At 40.5% G+C, this 19,483-nt stretch overlaps 2 protein-coding genes and 1 long non-coding RNA gene across 7 annotated transcripts in view; 1 reads left to right on the top strand and 2 right to left on the bottom strand.

The window, feature by feature from the left end:
* PGM1 (phosphoglucomutase 1) overlaps positions 1 to 12,011 on the bottom strand; it is a 32,571-nt gene extending 20,560 nt beyond the window's left edge. The window contains exon 1 of the mRNA XM_083742873.1: positions 11,077 to 12,011. Within this exon, the coding sequence (XP_083598999.1) occupies positions 11,077 to 11,322 (246 nt within the window). The 5' untranslated portion in view covers positions 11,323 to 12,011. The remainder of the gene's footprint in view (positions 1 to 11,076) is intronic.
* The window catches only part of LOC310846431, a 46,091-nt gene that overhangs the window by 5,849 nt on the left and 20,759 nt on the right, over positions 1 to 19,483 (top strand). The window lies entirely within an intron of this gene.
* EFCAB7 (EF-hand calcium binding domain 7) overlaps positions 14,055 to 19,483 on the bottom strand; it is a 34,595-nt gene continuing 29,166 nt past the window's right edge. For 4 of the 5 annotated variants that reach the window (XM_083742870.1, XM_083742869.1, XM_083742871.1 and 1 more), the window contains one exon: positions 18,788 to 19,412. In XM_083742870.1, coding sequence (XP_083598996.1) covers positions 19,338 to 19,412 — 75 coding nt within the window. In that variant the 3' untranslated portion in view covers positions 18,788 to 19,337. Of the gene's footprint in view, positions 14,126 to 18,787; positions 19,413 to 19,483 lie in introns of those variants that run through there. The other variant, XR_014565282.1, reaches the window with a different exon arrangement.

Raw genomic sequence — 19,483 nt, 5'->3', positions numbered from 1 at the left:
TGCTTTAACATTCGTATTACAAACAATTAAAAAAGAAAACACATCTCCATTTCATAGAATAAACCTGAAACATTGATCTTAAAAGACAGAAACACAATGCCTTTTAATGGGTTTTAGAGAGTTGTGTAAGGAGCTCAAAATATTTTGCACAAGGAATTAGGGCAACCCTGTAGCAGGTAAAGGTAATAATAATAATAATAATAATAATAATAATAATAATAATAATAATAAATTTATACCCTCCATCTGACTGCGTTTCCCCAGCCACTCTGGGCGGCTCCCAACAGAATATTAAAAATACAATAAAACATCAAACATTAAAAACTTCCCTAAATAGGGCTGCCTTCTGATATCTTCTAAAAGTTGTTTATTTCCTTGACATCTGATGGGAGGGCGTTCCACAGGGTGGGTGCCACTACCGAGAAGGGCCCCTGCCTAGTAAGTCCCTGTAGCACCACAACTTCAGTCCCTATATTCTGAACTGCTATGATAATTCGCCTTTCATGGAGTTTATTCCTCCCATTAGGGTTGACCAGACATGTGGCTCACAAGCCATGTATGACAATGGGCAGATGAAGTACAGTTTTGCAGGGGCAAAACTGGGGGAAAGGTAGAAAAGACTGAAGGAGTAGCTCCTAAAATAAACTGCCTGGGGGAAATGGGCCCTAAATCAGCACCAACTAAGCCAGAATTAGGTGAACGAGATGCCACAGCTAACAAATCCAACACATAATTCCCCAACAAATCCAGAGCATACATAAATTTAAAAGTCTTAGCCTGTTTTGATACCAGTGGGGGGCAGCACTCTTTTATAAGTGGATTTTACCATCTTTCTATCTCCTTTTAAGATGTATGCAAATCAGTAATTCTATCTCCAGGATGGAATTGTATATATTCCCTCACTGTAGCCTCACCCTTGGGAAAATGACCAGCCCAATATATAGCATGGAAAACATCAAGTTTTAGGTAAGGGAAGAAAGCAGTGTTTTGTTTTGTTTTTTTTGTAAAACCCTGTCTGTATTGAAAATCGTGGAACACATGCACTTGAACTTTGCAATGTGGTTAAATTCATAGGCAGAGGCTTTCCTCTTGTGGTACATACGTGCAAGTGCACGTCCCAAAGGGAAACTGTACATTCCTAACATAGAATAAGCTCTCCTTTCAGATTATTAAACAGCTAAGAATCTTGTGGCCACAAAAACTTGTGCCATAATAAATTTGTCAGTTTATAAGGTGTGACCAGACACTGTTGTTTCTGCCCTTCTGGAAACTATTTCTGGTTAATGTAGGCCAGAATTCAATTATGAAATCTTTGGTATGGTTGAAGCCAAAACTTTGGAAAAAGAAGTTTCCCCTACTATTTTCTATTAGCACTGGAATACTTTAAAAAAATCTTCTCTGTCACAAAGGACAGAATCAGCAATGACTGGAAGGAACAAAAGGAGAAAAATCTCTGCTTCTGTTTAGAAGAAGAAAAACTGTAGTTGCAATGTGTGTGTTTTTAAAAAAATAAACCTATTTTTCTGAAGTCACACTTTATTAAATTCTGTCACAACTTAACATTACTGCTGGCATTTCTGAGATTGGCTAGTCTGCATTAAACACTACGTCTGAAGTTAGGATGGCTGACAAGAAAAAGAAAGGCTAACATTAGGATCCTTAAAACAATTTCATTGCAATCCTCCAAGTCTGAAGGTGCAGAAGTGTTTATCTCACTAAAAATAATTTCCACTCACATTGGGTTATGTATTGCATCTATATGCTAACTGTTGCAGCAATCTGCATGTGTTCATAATCTCATTATTTTCATTTTTCAATAACTTGGTTCATTCTACAGCTCCAGAATTTTTTCTTTTTAAAAGTTCTTGGCCTTGCAGTTCAATTCCCACAATTTTTTATTTAAAAAAGAAAGAAAAGAAAGCAAGGAATCTGGAACATATGGCTTACTGTCGCTGTTGTCCCCACCTCCTACAGACGCCCCTGATTACTGATCCGGATACAGCTTTGCTTGATTCAGAAAAGCATCCTCATTCAACTTGTAGAATATAACTTGGCTCCCCCTGGTGGCAGTCCTAGGTGCTTTTTGAACAGGTCTCTCTTCTCTCAGCAGTAATGCAGTCAGGGTGAGTAATCTATCCTAATGGCTTTAAAGAGAGTTGTGGTGTCACTGGTTCCCACCCACTCCCTGGGTGGTTTAAAGCTTCCTGTGGTGTTTGAGGTAGTGGAAGTAGCTCTGCCTCTGTTGTTCCTGGGAAAAGGAAAGAGCAGCTCTCCTGAAGCAGCCTGCCAGGAAAGCCAACGTAGAGACCTTTGCTGTCCAAACATGGCACTAATTAATTTTACAAGGATATTCTTGGTTTATATTAAACATTACAAATAAAAGGGACTGAGGGGACACTGTGACATTTTAGGTAAGTTGTGATATTTATGGTTTAGCAGGTCAAGATCCTGCATCTTGAACTGTTCTGGTATTTAGTACATTTTACAAGCATTCAATATGTGCACAGCCACAAAATCAGCCCTAACAGAGAGGGCAAAACAGAGCAAAAACAGTGCTTGGAATCCAAGAAGCCTTTGCAAGTGCAATCCCAGGAGCCCTTGCACCAGCTGTTGATGTTTGTGGAGAGTTGGTGTTTGAGCAAGAAGGTTTGAAGAGAGTGATTGTGCTGTTTGCAGGCTTTTTCAATGGTGTTCCCAATATACACACTTACACTTAAGTACACGGTGCTTTGGAACACAACCCCAACATAAAATGGCCATTGCCTGTAATGCATGTAGATTCTGGAGCATGTGTTGTCAGTGCCCAACTACAGATTCTGCTTAGAATCAGTCAATGGATTCTGCAGAAGCTAAATTTCCCAAACAACTATCAAAGCCAGTGTCATATAGCATGCCATTAGCAATATCTGATCAAAACAGCTATGACTGTTAAACACCTAGTGGAACTAGTGAAAGGCATCCCTAGCCTTTAATTCTAGGCATAGTAATGAACCCAGACTCATTCTGCTATGAACTTCATTGATGAGTGGTGGTTTCCCACCTCACTGTAGGCCAATTTTGACAGGAGGGTGGGATTGCCCTCGTGGAAATCACATGACATCATTATGACATCAGATGACAAATTCAAAGGGGCTTGTTCCTTTGAAGGTATGCTGTCAGCACCAATCAGCAGAAAAAATATCTGTTTACGTCTGTAGAATGAATCCAAGCCATGTCTGTAGACAGACATCCATCCTCTCTGTTTACGGTTGCCTGCAAACAGTCTCTGACGGTGCACCGTCAGGCAAAGATCGTTGGTGCTTGCAAAGGCACGGGGCTTTGCAGGCACGGTTGATCAACACTGCTTTGTCCTGTCTTTACCCTCCCTACCACTGATGTGCCAGGTATGGAGGAGTTGGGCATGGCTTAGCAAAGGCAGCCTTGTGAGCTAAATGAAGAGGGAGGCTGGGCTTAATAGGCCCTCTGGGCAAAAGGTTTCCCAACACTGGTCTGTGCAGCCTTCGGCTACAATTCTTCCCTGGAATTAAGTTCTATGGAATTCAGTGGGGCTTCTTAGTAGGTATTACAGAGCTGCACTGTTAATACACAGCACTATATACGTCTACTCTGAATTCACACTGAGCACAATGGGATTTGTTCCTAGGTAAGTGGGTAAAGGACTGCAGCGTGAATTTATTTTCAGACACACTAACTGGACACAGATATCCCTTAGAAAAGCATGATCTGCCATGCGCAGAATGCTGATTGACACAGCCACTTTTTTACATAGTAAAGTTGCTTTAACTTTACCATTTCACTCATTTGGTATGCTGAAATCCTCCTGTGTATATTTCAACATGTGCCCAGTTCATGCCTCATTATGTACCAGTTTAGACTTTGAAGCATTTGGGAGCAACCCAACCTTGGATGCTATCAAAAAGTTGCATAAGGCCTGTTCAACACTAGAGACCCTGTGAACTATGCTCCCACATACTAAATTATAAGATTCATTTGAAGTCAGAGAGAAAACTTGTCTTAGATTTCAACAGTTCACAATTTGTTTTCGGGATGGTGGGAGATCTTTGCAAGCATAATACCAAAATCTGTGGATTGGCTAGAGGAAAACCATTTCTTTTTAAAAATGTAAAGTTATCTCTACTGCATATTCAGAAATGTGCATGTTTACTCAGATGTATGTTCAATGTAGCTTGAACAGAAATTGCTTCAACACACATTACAAAAAGAAGAAGACTAGGACTCTGTGTGACCTAATTTCTTACTCATCCTTTGCCACTTGGCATTCCTATGACATAAGCAGAGCCACTGCTATTGCTCAGTCTTCTGGAAACACGCCATGTTCCCTTAAGGTCCCCTGGGTATACTTCCAAAATCTGGACAAACCAGCCTTTATATTTAGCTGAAGCCAATCCTAATGCCTGCCCATTTGTGCCCTCCCTTCTTCAAACAGATCTGTATATACACTTCCCCGTGTTCTGAAAACTAATGTTTAAAATGAGTGCTGTGTTGTACTACTAATCCCTTTTCGTCTAAAATATTACTCTTTCCTTTCTAAAAACTTTATTCTAGAACAAGAGTGGGGAACACCCCCTCTCAAAAAAAAAAAAAAAAACCTGTGTAAGTCTGCATTCTCTCAGGGGCAATCTGCCAGGGGTGGACAAAGCCAGTGTTAGAAGCAGGTGGGGCAGCTTTTCCCTACTTTTCACCTACTTTCATCCACCTTCACCCCTCCTTAGTGCTCACATTAAATTAAACCAAAGGTGACATGAAAGCAGACTGCAGTTTGCTGACCCTGTTCTAAAGCTCTAATTCTGAAGGACCTCTACGGTTAAGGAATAACAAGTTTGCTGTAAGATCATTATACATCTGAGGGGGTGATTAAAATTTAAAGGACAGCACCCCACTTTTATGCTGTGGCTTCTTAATAAAATGCTATTGCTTTTGAGTGAGGGAGAAAAAAAGGGGAGGGAGTGAAGTAGCAGAAAGAGAGGAACAGGTGGCCTGCCCAGTTATCTTTTCTTCTGTGCCCACCACCTATTCAAGCTCTGCCCATCCCTGGTGTACAACTCCCAAATGAATACTGGCAAAGGAATGCAGTTGTTGGCATAGAAAGGGATCGCCACATCTATTGGATCTTCTACAGAAGGGGTGGAGCATCTCTGGCCCATGGACTCATCTTGGCCTGCCATAGGATCAAAGTTGGTCTCCAAGCCTGCTTCGCTCAAATCACAGCTACCTGTCCATCAGCTGACATCTGGCAGGGTTCAGCCATGCAGGACTCTGTTTTGCCAGCATGGATTGAATTCTCTGCTCATCAGACATGTAAGCACCACTGACGTAAATGGAACATACTCCCATGTAAGTAGCATACAATTGCAGCCAAAAAACTATTCATTTTGGTTTAAAATTTCCAAGTGCTAAGCAAACAATAAAGTTTGGCAGAACTAGGAAGCATACCTCCAAAGCTAACAAGGCAATTCACATTGGTTAAGATCTCTTTGATTAGTCCACCGAGGACAGACTAATCATGTGCTATAATTAAGTCAGGCAGAAAAAAAAACATCCAAAGCACAGGTAATCTTTATCAAGTTTCTTAGGGATACTTCGAATCTTGCACAGCGGACAATGCACATGATTAAACTTAAATGAATGTCTGTTACATGCATACATTGTGTGTGTGTGTGTGTGTGTGTACTCATATTCTGTAAAATAGGGCCACTTTACACCATTTTGGGAAGGTGCATGCATGAAGAGTGGCATATAAATGCCTAAAATAAAAACAACAGACATACAACATAAGAATATCCATCTGGATCAGGCCAATGCCCTCTCTTGTCTAACACCCTGTTCTCACAGTGGCCTACGGACAGCCAGCAAGCAGGACCTGAGTGCAGCAGCACATTCCCCACTTGTGATTCCTAGCAAATGGTATTTAGAGATATACTGCCTCTGACTGTGAAGGTAGAATGTAGCCATTGTGGCAAGCAGCCATTGATAGGCTTGCTACCAAATATTCTGTCAACAGTGAGTTTCTTGCTGAACACACCTGTAGGATCCATGTGCTTCCAAGCCCATACTTGTGACTTTCAAACTTTGGACTTAAAACATCCTAGGGGAGGGAGCAGCTAACCCCAAGTTGGGTGGGGACTGATCCAACCCCTCCAGTTTGTCTGCCCCTGCTGCCTGCTTCCAGCAATTTTGGCAGTAGTGGCAAGGGGAGTGGGGATGATGTAGATACAACACTGGGGTTGTAGATACAACACTGGAGCTCAGAACAACTATTATTATTATTATTATTATTATTATTATTATTATTATTATTTGTTAGCCACCATATCTTGCCCAAAGATATCTTTATCTCAAAGAGATAAAGAATTACCTGACGTTCAGAAGACATCTTAAGGCAGCCCTGTTCAGGGAAGTTTTTAATATGTAATGCTGTACTGTTTTTAACACTGATTGGGAGCCGCCCAGAGTGGCTGGGGAAACTCAGCCAGATGGGCAGGGTATAAATAATAAATTATTATTATTATTATTATTATTATTATTATTATTATTATTATTCCCATGGCAACCGTCCACCGATACATTAATACCAAGAGGAAAAAGAAATACATTAAAAACATCCCACCCACTTCTAAAAGGCCACAAAAAAAGCCAAAGGCCTTTGAAAGTCAGCAAATCATTCATTTGATGAGCAGAGTAGAGGCAGTAACCCTGGATCAGCTGAGGAGGAGGGGTTGTGTGCCTGTCTGACTACCCACTTTCGACCACACCCATCACTGGCATGAAGCCCCTGAAGGACTAACCAAGGGTTAAAGTGGTCCTCAGACCAAGAAATGGTAAGCACTCCTATTCTAAGGGCAGCACCTTAAAAAACATAGTACAAACTCAGAAGGGACCAGTTGGTTAAAGGTATACAAGTCGGAGCTAAACAGTACAAATTGAAAGCATTTGCCGATGATCTGGTATTGACATTACAGGAGCCAGAATCTAGTACTAAAAGAGTACTGGAACTGATCCAAGAATTCGGACAAGTAGCAGGATTTAAGTTGAATAAGATGAAAACTAAGGTTTTAGAGAAAAATCTAACAGTGACTGAGAGAGAGAGGTTTCAGAAGGAGACAGAATTAACACTGGTTAAGAAAGTGAAATACCTAGGGGTAAATATGACTGCCAAGAATGTGAATTTATTTAAGGATAATTATGAGAAATGTTGGATGGAAGTGAAAAAGGATTTAGAAATATGGTCAAATCTGAAGCTATCATTGCCAGGCCGAATTGCTGTGATAAAAATGAATGTATTGCCAAGGATGCTGTTTTTGTTTCAAACATTGCAAATTTTGGATAAAATGGATTGTTTCAAGAAGTGACAGAGAGATATTTCTAGATTTGTCTGGCAGGGCAAGAAGCCTCGAATAAAATTTAAGATATTAATTGATGCTAAAGAAAGAGGTGGATTTGCCCTGCCAGACTTAAAATTTTATTATGAATCAGCCGCTTTTTGCTGGCTGAGAGAATGGCTGCTTCTTGAAAACACTGACGTGCTGGACCTAGAAGGTTTTAACAATGTATTTGGGTGGCATGCATATTTGTGGTATGATAAGGTCAAAGCACATAAAGCATTTAAAAACCATATTGTCAGAAAAGCACTGTTTAATGTCTGGATAAGATATAAGGACTTGCTTGAAAATAAAACCCCAAGGTGGTGGTCACCAATGGAAGCGAAGGCTCAGAAAAAGCTCAATATGGAGGCCAAATGGCCGAAATATTGGGAAATTTTGGAACAAGAGGGAGACAGATTAAAACTGCAAAGTTTTGAAAAACTAAAAAATAGAGTGCGAGATTGGCTCCATTATTACCAGATAATGGAGGCATATAATTTGACCAAAAAAATGGCTTCCAGGTGGAAAAATCAAAATTGGAAACAGAACTGTTAGATCCCAAAATTAAGAACTTGTCAAGAATGTATAACTTGCTGTTGAAATGGAACACTGAGGATGAAACAGTGAAATCAGCTATGATTAAAGGGGAACAAGATGTTGGACATAATATTATGATGGCTGACTGGGAACAGTTATGGACCACAGGTATGAAGTTCACGGCATGTAATGCCTTAAGAGAGAATATAATGAAAATGATCTACAGGTGGTACATGACACCAGTCAAGCTCGCAAAAAATTATCATTTGCCCGATAATAAATGTTGGAAATGCAAAGAGACTGAAGGTACATTCTTTCACCTTTGGTGGACATGCCCAAGGATTAAGACTTTCTGGGAGATGATCTATAATGAAATGAAAAAGGTATTTAAATATACCTTTCTGAGGAAACCAGAGGCCTTTCTCCTGGGCATGGTCGGCCAAAGAAGGATAGAACTTTCTTTATGTATGCTACAACAGCAGCAAGAATACTCATCACGAAGTACTGGAAGACACAAGATTTACCCACCCGGGAAGAATGGCAGATGAAGTTGATGGACTACATGGAACTGGCGGAAATGACTGGCAGAATCTGAGACCAGGGAGAAGAGTTGGTGGAAGAAGATTGGAAAAAATTTAAAGTTTATTTACAGAAACGTTGTAAAATTAAGGAATGTTAGAAGGATGTTGGAATGAAGCTATGTGGTTTTAGCAGAAATGTTATAAAGGATTAAGAAAAAACAGACTGTTAATTGGTGAAAGGAGGGAAAGTAAAGTTACATTACATTAAGATAAATTACAGGACAAAAATTGGAAAAGATGGAAAGGATTTGCTGAAATAGCTAACCGAACTAGAATACAAAAAAGGGAGGTGTGAGGAGGTCAAGGAAACAAGCAAATGAAAGATAAGTTATGGGAAGATTTGCTGTGTTTTTTAAATTGTTTTTATTTTTCTGTTTTCTTCTTTTTCTTTTTTTCCCTTTTCCCTTATTGTGATGTGTTGTTTTATTTTTGTTTAATGTGGTGTTTTCGATTTTTTCTTTTTGTAACCTTTAAAACCTTAATAAATATTTTTTTTAAAAAATAGTACAAACTCAAATTTTGAGCCCAATCATTTTAAACCTTTGAAAAATTCTACAATTAGACCATTAAGACTATAAATAATGCAAGTACAGTAGGTATGTAAAGGGAGACAAGAGCAAATGGAGCACAAATGATAAGAGACTGAGCTACAAAACAGTAAATCTCCAGTTCAAATCCCGCTTCTGTAATGAACTCCTTAGATGGTCTTAGACATGCTACTCTCCCTCAGGCTCAACATTTACAAAGGGGGGGGGGGTAATAGGGCTGACTTACCTTAAAGGGTTGTTGTATTGCAACGTATGTGAAACATTTTGAAAGTGCCAAACAAATGTTATTATGTATTCTAGATTGGTTACAGGCATAGCTACACTTTGACTACTAAATGAAATCACCATAGACTAGAAATGCAAACCCATTACTTTGCAAGTGACACAACCCAGGAGTCATGCATAGTGTCCCATCAAGGGTTCATTTAACGCAGCAATACTGATTTCCTATCTGGGACTGGGAAACCACAAAGATTGTCAGGGTCTGTGAGGCTGCAATGCATGGCTGGTGAACTTTGCACAGGTTGCTAGGTCTCAGGTTGTGCAGGCTTAAGAAGCCCAGATATCAGTCTTACAAGTTTTATCCTTCTCCCTCGGAAAGATTACCTTTAAATAGTATTGGGCAATCTATTTACTTTCAAAGGGACAGAAAAACCTACTGATTTATTGCTCATGCCTCATTAGCATTTGTTTGAAATATGTACCTGAAGGATAGTTTCTTTCAATCTATGCTAATCATCATTTTAGTTCCTGGCTGGCGAGAGGCCAGCATTTTCGCTGCTAGGGAAGTGAGGCCTTTTTAGAACCATGCCAAGAGGCCTAGCAATGCACTTGGCATTAAAGCTGCCTTCGGGAGAGGGGGCAGGGGTGGAAATCAAGAGTTTTAAAAAATATAAGAAGTGGACTTTTAACTGTCGTGAGGTACATAACCACAAGCTTTTGCACAATCAAGGTCTTTGCAAAAGGTCACGCTTGTGCAAACATATTAAGAAGTAACTTAGGTCCATTTGCAAAGTTCCAAAAACCCTACCTTATTTTAAATTGAGGGTCACCTTTCAAGTGATTTGTTACGAGCTGCACGTACTCCTGCAGCAAAGCAAGAGAAACCATATCTCTAATGCCTGAAAGGTTAAGCTAAATGTCAGAGATTGCCGAGCCTTTTGCAGTAGGCAAGAGGAGTGCCATCACATACACCCCTCTCTAATGGCAACGGATGTGTGTGTAAAAATAATTAACTTACCTAAGCAGTACCTCAATCCCAACTTGCTCTAACTTTACTGGTGTTTCGTTCTCTGTTAGCAGTCGCTACAGTCACAAGAAACATTTTCATAAAGGGCACTCTGAACATATTTTTGCCTAGAGCACATCACTTGTGGTTGTCATTAAGGCAACACAAAACGGAAGAGAATGATAAAAAAAAACTCTGTAGGCAGGATAATTTTTTCCTTTGAATTTGATACTAGAAATTTGTATTTGTTTTGGGATTTAAGCTTCAGGTGTGGAATTAGTTTTCCCTTCCTACCAACTTAGACAAGGATTTTAAATTCTCCCATGGCTATTTCTCTTGCTTATGACAATGCAATGGCAGTCCCATTCACCAGCAAATCCTGACAACACTCCACTCAAAATAATGGGGAGGGGACGCATAAAAGGAAGATTAGGAAAAATGAAACTTTATAATGATGCATACAGCCACTAGCCTAGTGCACAGAGCCCATCAGAGCGCACAGAACACAACCCAAAGCCTGATTAGCAGGCCCAAAGATGACCAGGAAGCAAGGAGCATGGTTTGTGGTGGCAATGCCTGATCATTTCATTTTCCCTCGGGCAACGAGTTGTCCTGCGCGCCCAGCTTCATTTCACACGCCTGTGTTGCAGGACAGCCGCGGGGCCCGAGAACGCACGAAGGGAGGGCAGAGGAAGCCCCGAGCTGCGCGCCGAGAGGGAACCTCCGAAGCTCGCCAGTTCCTCCAGCGCGCTTGCCAGGGCGCCTAGAGAGCGAGACCCCCGCGCCTCCGGCCCCCTTACCCCGTTGGCGGCGGCGATGCGGATGATGAGCTGGATGGCCTCCTTCATGTAGAACCTGCCGTCTCCGCCGACCACCAAGGTGGCCCCCTGCCTCTCGGCGGGGTCGGTGGTGGAGATAATGCTCTGGATGAAATTCTCGGCGTAGTTGGCATTGCCCTGGAACACCTTGACGCGCTTGCGGAGGCCGCTGGTGCCGGGCTTCTGGTCGGGGTAGGCTTTGGTTTTGACGGTCACGATCTTCACCATGGTGCCGAGGGCTGGAGCTGGATCGGGCGGGCGGGCGGGCGCGCTTGGGGAGCTGGGCTGGCTGCAGGGTGACTCTGCCTTCGCCTCTCCGCCTCTAGTAGCAGCGGCGGGGCTGGACTTCTGCAGTCACCTCTCACACCGAGCAGCCAGCTCCGCCCTCTTAAAGCCGCAGGCGCCGGAGATGAGACTCCCCTTCCGGATCGCCCGCTGGAGCCCCATTCGGCGCTTCCCCTTCCCGGCTGGGTGCTGCGCCGACGAAGTCCGAGCCTGTGCTCACTGATTTCATACTGAAGCAGGTATGGATGTATAAGACGGCAGCAGCCCATAGCCAACAGCGGGAGTACGCACAGATTCGAGACATATTTCATTCATGACTATTTCACTTTGTTCAAACAAAATAAAAAAATCCCTTCCAGCAGCACCTTAGAGACCAACTATGTTTGTTATTGGTATGAGCTTTCGCGTGCATGCACACTTCTTCAGATACCAAAGGATAAATGGACATAAATCTGATATCAGGAATCACAAGACAGAGAAACCAGTAAGAGAAGACTTCAGTCTTCCAGGACATTCTATACAAGATCTCAAAGTAGCTGTCTTATTACAAAAGAATTTCAGAAATAGACTGGAAAGAGAAGTTGCTGAATTGCAACTTATTACCAAACTTAAAACCATGGAGAGACCTGGTCTGAATAGAAACATTGGATTCTTATCTCATTATACACGATAAAGCTATTTTTAGCCATCGCACCCCTTGCTTTTTCCTGTAAGACCAATTGCAGTCGTTAACAGTCAACAGGTTTAGCACACCTATCAGCCAATCACCCATTCCCACCACCCTTCTGAGTAATACCCCTCCCCACCCTCTCACTATATATAAGGGTCTGGTGACTTTTGTTTCAGTGTATCTGAAGAAGTGTGCATGCACGCGAAAGCTCATACCAATAACAAACATAGTTGGTCTCTAAGGTGCTACTGGAAGGATTTTTTAAATTTTATCATAGAAGAAGTTCAAGCTTTTATTTGTCCATTACCTTGCTCTTTGGGGGGCAAAACGGGGTCTTTGAGCTGTACATCAGCACTGCTAACAAATATATAATCATCAACTAGTTCTCTTGCATATGGGTTACCAATCCACCTTCTGCTAGTGATTTTATTTGCTCACCTCCTTGAAAAAAAATCATATCTGAAGTATGGTATAATCCCTTCATTCCAGTTTTAACTGTATCAAAGCATGGTTAAGTGAAACAATCCTATATTGCTTCCTTGCTTATCTGTCACCACCTCCCTCATTCCCTTATCCTCCATGGTATGCTGAATTTAAGATGGTAAGCTCCTCAGAAAGGGGCCAGCCCCCTTATACTTTAAAAAACACCATGTATGCTCACATACAATGTTAATTATAATCTATTTTATTCAATTAGGCCACAATTTTCAGAGAAGGGAAGTTGGCTGGGGGGGGGGGTTAGGTCAATAATAAAGTCAAGTGGTTAAAAACAAGGGATTGTAGCCAATGCTAAATCTACTCAGAGTAGATACATTGACATTAATAAGCACAACTTAGGTCCAGGAGTTCCAGTGGGTCTACTCTGATTGGACCTTAGTTGGATACAACCCATTCTATATTTTTTTTAAAGCTCAACAGTTCAAAGCATTCTAAAATAAACATGTGCCACACAAATTGCTTTTGGAGTTTATAGCTTTGGGTTACTGTACACTGATACGTTCTGAAGTGGAGCTTCTCAAACTGGTTACACTGAGCAACTGTTTCCTGAAGTTGCAGTATCTTGGATACAGTTTTTTCTGGATTAAAATCAGAAGCAAACTTCACTCCACTTTTAAAAAAGTGATTTCTTCATAATGGAACAATGAGCAGTCAGGTAGAAGATTAAATACTGCATATGCCCCAGTTATTTAAAGTATTTTTACCCCACTTATCAGTGGCAAAAAGGCTCCCAGAATGTAACATAAATATAGATATAAATATAAATAATAAGACAATCCTTGTCCTCAGGAATAAAATTAAAAATGCACAATATAAATGGAAAAAGGATTGGGATGGAAGAGGGGAAATAAGCCATTTTCATAATGGCTACTATTGGTAATGGAATGCTGCACTAAACAGACTTTAGTCTGACCCTGCAGAGCCAAGTCATATGCTCTTATGGTGATGCTCAATTGTGTGTAGTTTCTCCAGTTTTCTTAGTTTACGAAATGTAGCCACAGATGTAGCCTTCTGTGATGGAAGACTAAGTTGAGTGTGTGAGACAGGGGCTGCTTAACCCTTTCCCCCCAGATATTTCTCACAGTCTTCTCCAGCTGTTTTACCTTGCAATGGGGGGGGGGGTTATGGTTAGACAAAAAGAAACATGTACCTGTATTTTTGCCCCTCTGGAGGAGAGGGAAGAAAGGAGTTTTGTAAGGAACAATTTTAGCAGGGGTGACCCCTCTCCTTATTTGGCAGCTGACACTTTGGCAAATGCATTTTATAAAAGAAGAAACTCAGAGAATAAATACTTGGAATAATAATTTCCCCAAATGTGGGTGTTTTTAGACAATTGACACCTGGGAAAGGTGTTTAATAGGCAGACACACACAGACTTCTAAGGACTAAGCCCCTAGACATTACTTCATGCTCTCACATATGAAACATCTGGTTTGTGCAAAGTGAATGACTGCTTTAATCTAGCTTCAAATAGGCAAGTATTAGAAGAAGAAAAAACTCACTGTTTGGATAAAGGTCAGAGTTGCCTCATCTGAAGTCATGTAGAGACCTCTTGCAGGTTCTGCATGATGCTGTAACCTGCGGAGTGTGGCATGAGGATGGAGTTTGGAATTATCTAGCAAAGCATTTATGCATATTGTCATAATTTTATAAAAGTCTTTTTTTAAAAAAAACAACTTAATACCATCACCGCTTAAAATTAAATAATTCAGCATCCTACAAACCAAAGTATAAGCATGGTTTTGCAAATCCTATTTGACTTTCATGAAGCTTTATTTTACTTTAGAACAACAAAAAGCAGTTCTCATTATTTTGCTCTTAAAAATTAGCTTACCAGAGGCTGATGCTTTCAGCTACAGTACAGGGAGGCCCACACTGGCAAGCCCTCTGAAAACAAGAATTCTGCCTTGTCATTGGGTTATATAGATGGTAACTACCAACAATTGTACTAGATAATGTAGCCTTACTTTATGACGGAAGAGACGTACTTGTTTGGCTTTTTCAGTCCAATATAAAAAGGGAGATGGAAAATATCCATGGATAGTTTGGTTAGATAATGGTCTGGTAACACCAAGGTCACAGGCTCGATTCCCATATGGGACAGCAGCATATTCCTGCATTGCAAAGGGTTGGACTCGATGATCCTCAGGGTCCCTTCCAGCTCTACAGTTCTAAGATTCTGTGTGCACCGCCATAGACACCATGCATGGCAATATTTGGTAAATGGATGCCTTTATTCATGAGCAGCAAAAGGGATCAGTAGATGTTTGGTGATGGAAAAAATTGCATACACACAAAATCACACTATGCTTGCCCTGATAGAACAATTGCCAAGATTCTTAAGGTATACTGGTACAAGGTAATTTAGGACTTTAAAAATCAGTATCTTGATTTATTATTTTTACTTATCTCTCTATACTTTAGAGGCCTTCCTTATACTTTAGAATACATGGTTCATTTATTATTCCTTGTTTAAACATGTTGTTTTAGCTTCTCTGTTTAAAAATTACTTTCCAAACATGAAGTTTTCATTAGTTCTACAGTTTCTTCTATATATATATATATATATACACACACAAACAAACAAACATATACGGTATATGAGAACAGTTTTAGACAGACTTAAGCAGGCAGTTTCTGCACTCGACCAAGCATGGTTTAAATTTCATAACTGACATTTACTTGCTTAGTATCCTGTTACGGCATAAGAAGCCAGTCTACAAGAGTGGCTGTGATATAAATATAGCTTTTCAAGACTTATTGCACTTTCTTAGACAAGGTCATATCAATCTGATCTCTTATTTAAATTATAAGCCTGTTTTTAGTAGGCAGTTGTAACATTTCCTCATAGGCGTTTTGAAACTTTTTCAATTCTCCCTTTTGAAATGTGAAAACCAGAACTGTACACAGTACTCCAAGTGCAGTTGCACCAAAGATATGTATTAGCTCGGTTTTTCTCAATACTTTATCTAATTAACCCTGACATGGTAATCATTTTTTCCATAGGTGTCATACATTGTGTTGCCATTTTCATTGAACTATCCACCACTGCTCCTAGCCAGTAACTGCCAGTTCAAAACTTGAAAACATATACATCAAATTAGGATTTTTTTACCACAATGTACATCACTTTATACCTGCTTACATTCACTCACATTGGCTATTTTGATGCTCATTCATCCAGTTTGGAAGACTGCTTCTGGAGCTCCTTTCTGTTCTTACTGTCATAAACAATTTGGGATCGTCAGCAAACTTTGCTACCTTATTGCTCATTCCTAACTCTTGGCCATTTATAAACAAGTTTAAAAACAGCAATCCAAATAATGATCCTATTCTTATATCCCTTCTTTGTAAGAACTCTCCATTTATTCCTACTCTCTGCTTCCTGTTCTGTAGACACTTACTGGTTCCTAACAGGACCTGTCATTTCCCCTAACTGCCTATGAGTCTTTAATGGACATTGATGCACCAGATAAGCTCAGTATAAACTTAATATTGGATTTGTCTTCCCCATAGCAATGGTCACAACTTTGGCGGAGAAGCCATTGCATGAAATTCTTTAAGTTTAACATCAGGCGGGGGGTGCAGTGGTGCATCAACGCCACCACAGAACAGTGCAATAAGAAGGTACCCCTTAGAGGAGTCTAATTGGAAGTCTCTGTCCAAAAGCCTAGGTGTACGGCAGATGGGCCACAGAGCTTTCTTCAGTGGCTTGGGAGGGTCATCCGTGTAAACCTGTGTCTTGGGGGAGGACCCATTAATTCTAGGCTTGACTCTATCATGTGCCTGCCCTCCAATGCCTAAGCCAAATCCAACCTACACTGGGAATCAATAAAGTTGTGGCCTAATTTTAAATTCCAGAACATTGCCCTGTCCAGTTTGTTCAGGGCCACTGCATCAACTGAAATGCCCTCTGTGCACCAGATAAGCTCAATATAAACTTAATATGGCCATTATCTTGGTCGCACTGTTTTCTTCTCTCAGAGTCGATGGACAATATGGCGAAGAAGAAAAGACCCTGTATCCACAGGGTGGACATGATCTTTGAATCCTCTTTGAAATGCCCTCTGTGCACCAGATAAGCTCAATATAAACTTAAAATTGGATTGTGGTGTAAGCTGACAGCCTTTGCTTGAATCAGTATCTGAGCAAGCAAACAGCAGAGCAGTGGGAGCTGAAAGTGTTGGCAGCAGGGGTGCCAACTTGAATAACAATTGGGGGTCAGGTAAGCCCTTGCCCTGCATAATAGAACACATGACGCAGTACACACACACCATTATTTTTTCCCCTGCATCTGATGTCAAGTGGATGCAGCTTGGCAGAAATAGTCTTATGGGCTAAATTGGGGCTGAGGAGCCTAATTAGATCTGCAGCTGGAAATTCCTCACCACTGGCAAAATGACTTGCTAGCAATAGGGGTAGCAATGTGTAAACTTCCTGTTGGTTATTAGGAGGTTATTGGTTTGTTTTAGTTTTATTATATATTTTGTATTCTCATTTTCTGTTGTGAACCATCCTGGGATCTTTGAATGAAGGGTGGGATACTACACACACACCCCATACAATATCTACTGGATATGCTCAGTGTGTTATCATCTCAAAGATCTCTAAAAGGTTAGTTAGACAAGGCTTACCCCTTGCAGAACCCATGCTGTTTCTCCTTCAGCAAGACTTATTCTTCTATATGCTTGGCAATCCTAGCTATAACAATGATTTCCACCAGTTTTCCCATGACAGACATTAATTTCTCTCATGGATGGATGCCCTATGGATCAGCTGATTTTTTTAAAAAAAAATATTAAACAATTTCAACATAACAAATTATCATTCCAAATAGTCAATTACATTATTTCCCCTCTTTTTATCCTCCCCCCTCCCATTCCCCCCCCCACCAAGGACTTCCATCAGCTCCCCTCTGATTTCTTTGCACATATTGCTCATTGCATGTTATAAAATTGTACATATCCTTGCCTTATCTATCATGTGTTCAATTAATAAATTTGTGGATGTTTATTCAAAACCTGCCAAGGAGTCCAGATCATTTTGTTGTCTTTTTAGGTAATTTGTAAAATTATTTATTGTTGATCTTAATGCTTTAATGATGTGCTCCTTGAATTATTAATTTGCATCTTGGATTGTCTGCCTGATACTTTTTTCGTGTGTGTGTGTTTGTCAAAGTTTGCATTCCTGCATTCCTATATTACTCTTGGACCCAGTACTGCCACCCACAGGAATTCCATGAAGCAGTCTGCCCTATGGGGATTTCTAGTTTGCTTGACTCAACATCACTGAGGTACAGAGCAACACTACCTCCAGTGTGCCCTTCCCTATCCACTGTATAGTGTTCGTATCTCATACCATGCCTACCACATTTCCATTGTGCTCTCTGTATTCCTTGCTTTCCTTTAAAACCAAGCACTCCAGTCCACCCATCTTTATTCTAGCCAATCTCTAGCATGAGCATATAAACACCTATGCCAGCTCTCTTTTTCCAAATGCCTCTGGCACATGCCTTTCACCTTATGGCACTTGGTATCATCCTCTCACATTTGGACAATCAAACATTTTCACACACATCTCTTAGGGATGTTTTATCCTGAGCCAATACTTCTCAGCTCCTGTTGGCTTTCCCCAATCAGTTCAAAAGCCACTTTGCTACTTCTTTAGTTTAAGCACCAACAGTCTGGTCCCACCCTGAACGGAGGTACTCTTTAGAATGGAGGGGAAGAACTGATAAAAGTGCACACAGCCTGGTTTATTACAGCTCAGGTGAGCAAGCTTATGCCAGTTTACAATTCTCATACCCCAATCCAATTTAGAGCAAGGAATAGAGCTTGGAAAAAGCAACTTCTCATATATATATATATATATATTCCACATATTAAGACTGTCATAAAAACAGTCATGCTAAATATTGCTTATTGTTGTATTAATTCTCACCACCCAAAGCCAGAACAATTAAAATGTTTTCACATTGCTTCCAAAAGATGGCAAACTCAGGTTTTGGCTACTCTTCAAAAAATTAAGTTAATTTTTGTGGATGAGCCATTGCAAATATTGCTCTGTGAATTCATTCTATATACTCCTCACATACTTGCCATAATCAACTGGACCCTCTTGCTATATCTTAGACATTGTAATATGAGGGGTTAATATTTAAAATATCATGGATTTTAGCTATCTAGGGCTCTGTAGGCCAAGTCCATCACCTGCAGGAAGGATAGCACAGACAATGGATGCTACAGACAATGCACTGATTATATTATTCACAAGGCTGAGAATGAGGAGGACCTGCAGGTGCAGTTTTTGCAGAGTCTTCATGACCAGTTGTACACAAACATGCAGCAATAGTACAGGTTTAAGATTATGAATGCATGATTGACCATTTCAGACCCAAATCCCAGATAAAAGGCCATAGCCAGCTTTGCAATCACAGAAAGCTGCAGTTTTGAAAGTGGAGCGAAGAAACTTTGATGTGAGGCATCATCTTCATATTGCACTCTGATGTTTGTCTTTATGCACAGAAATGTCTAGGAATATTAGAACATGGTTTTTTGATCAGGCCACCTCTGTTAAGTCCCCTGCTTAGGTATGAAACTGTACAGAAAGGCAAAGGCTGAAGATTTGTGATAGATTCTTGAAAAGATAACCACAATAATCCAAAATGAGGAACAGATTCTTGGTTTTAAAAATGATGAGATAAATCAAGCCATCCATGTATCAACGTGTAGTGCAAGATTGAATCTTTTCTACAAGGACCAAGAGAATGCCATTTCCTACCTATGATAGCTTAAGGCAAGATAGAATAAACACAGTTGTATATCCATTCTTCTTGCTCATTCTGTGGCATCACATGCTGACAGACCTGCATACAAAAAGCAGAAAAAGGAAATAACAATTTCAAGAGAAAAATGATTTGTATTGTGTAAGGACTAT

Source organism: Podarcis gaigeae, assembly GCF_964106915.1.
Source record: "Podarcis gaigeae genome assembly, chromosome: 6".
NCBI lineage: Eukaryota > Metazoa > Chordata > Lepidosauria > Squamata > Lacertidae > Podarcis > Podarcis gaigeae.
The sequence above is the reverse complement of the archived record's forward strand: the minus strand, read 5'-3'. Positions and strand labels throughout refer to the sequence as shown.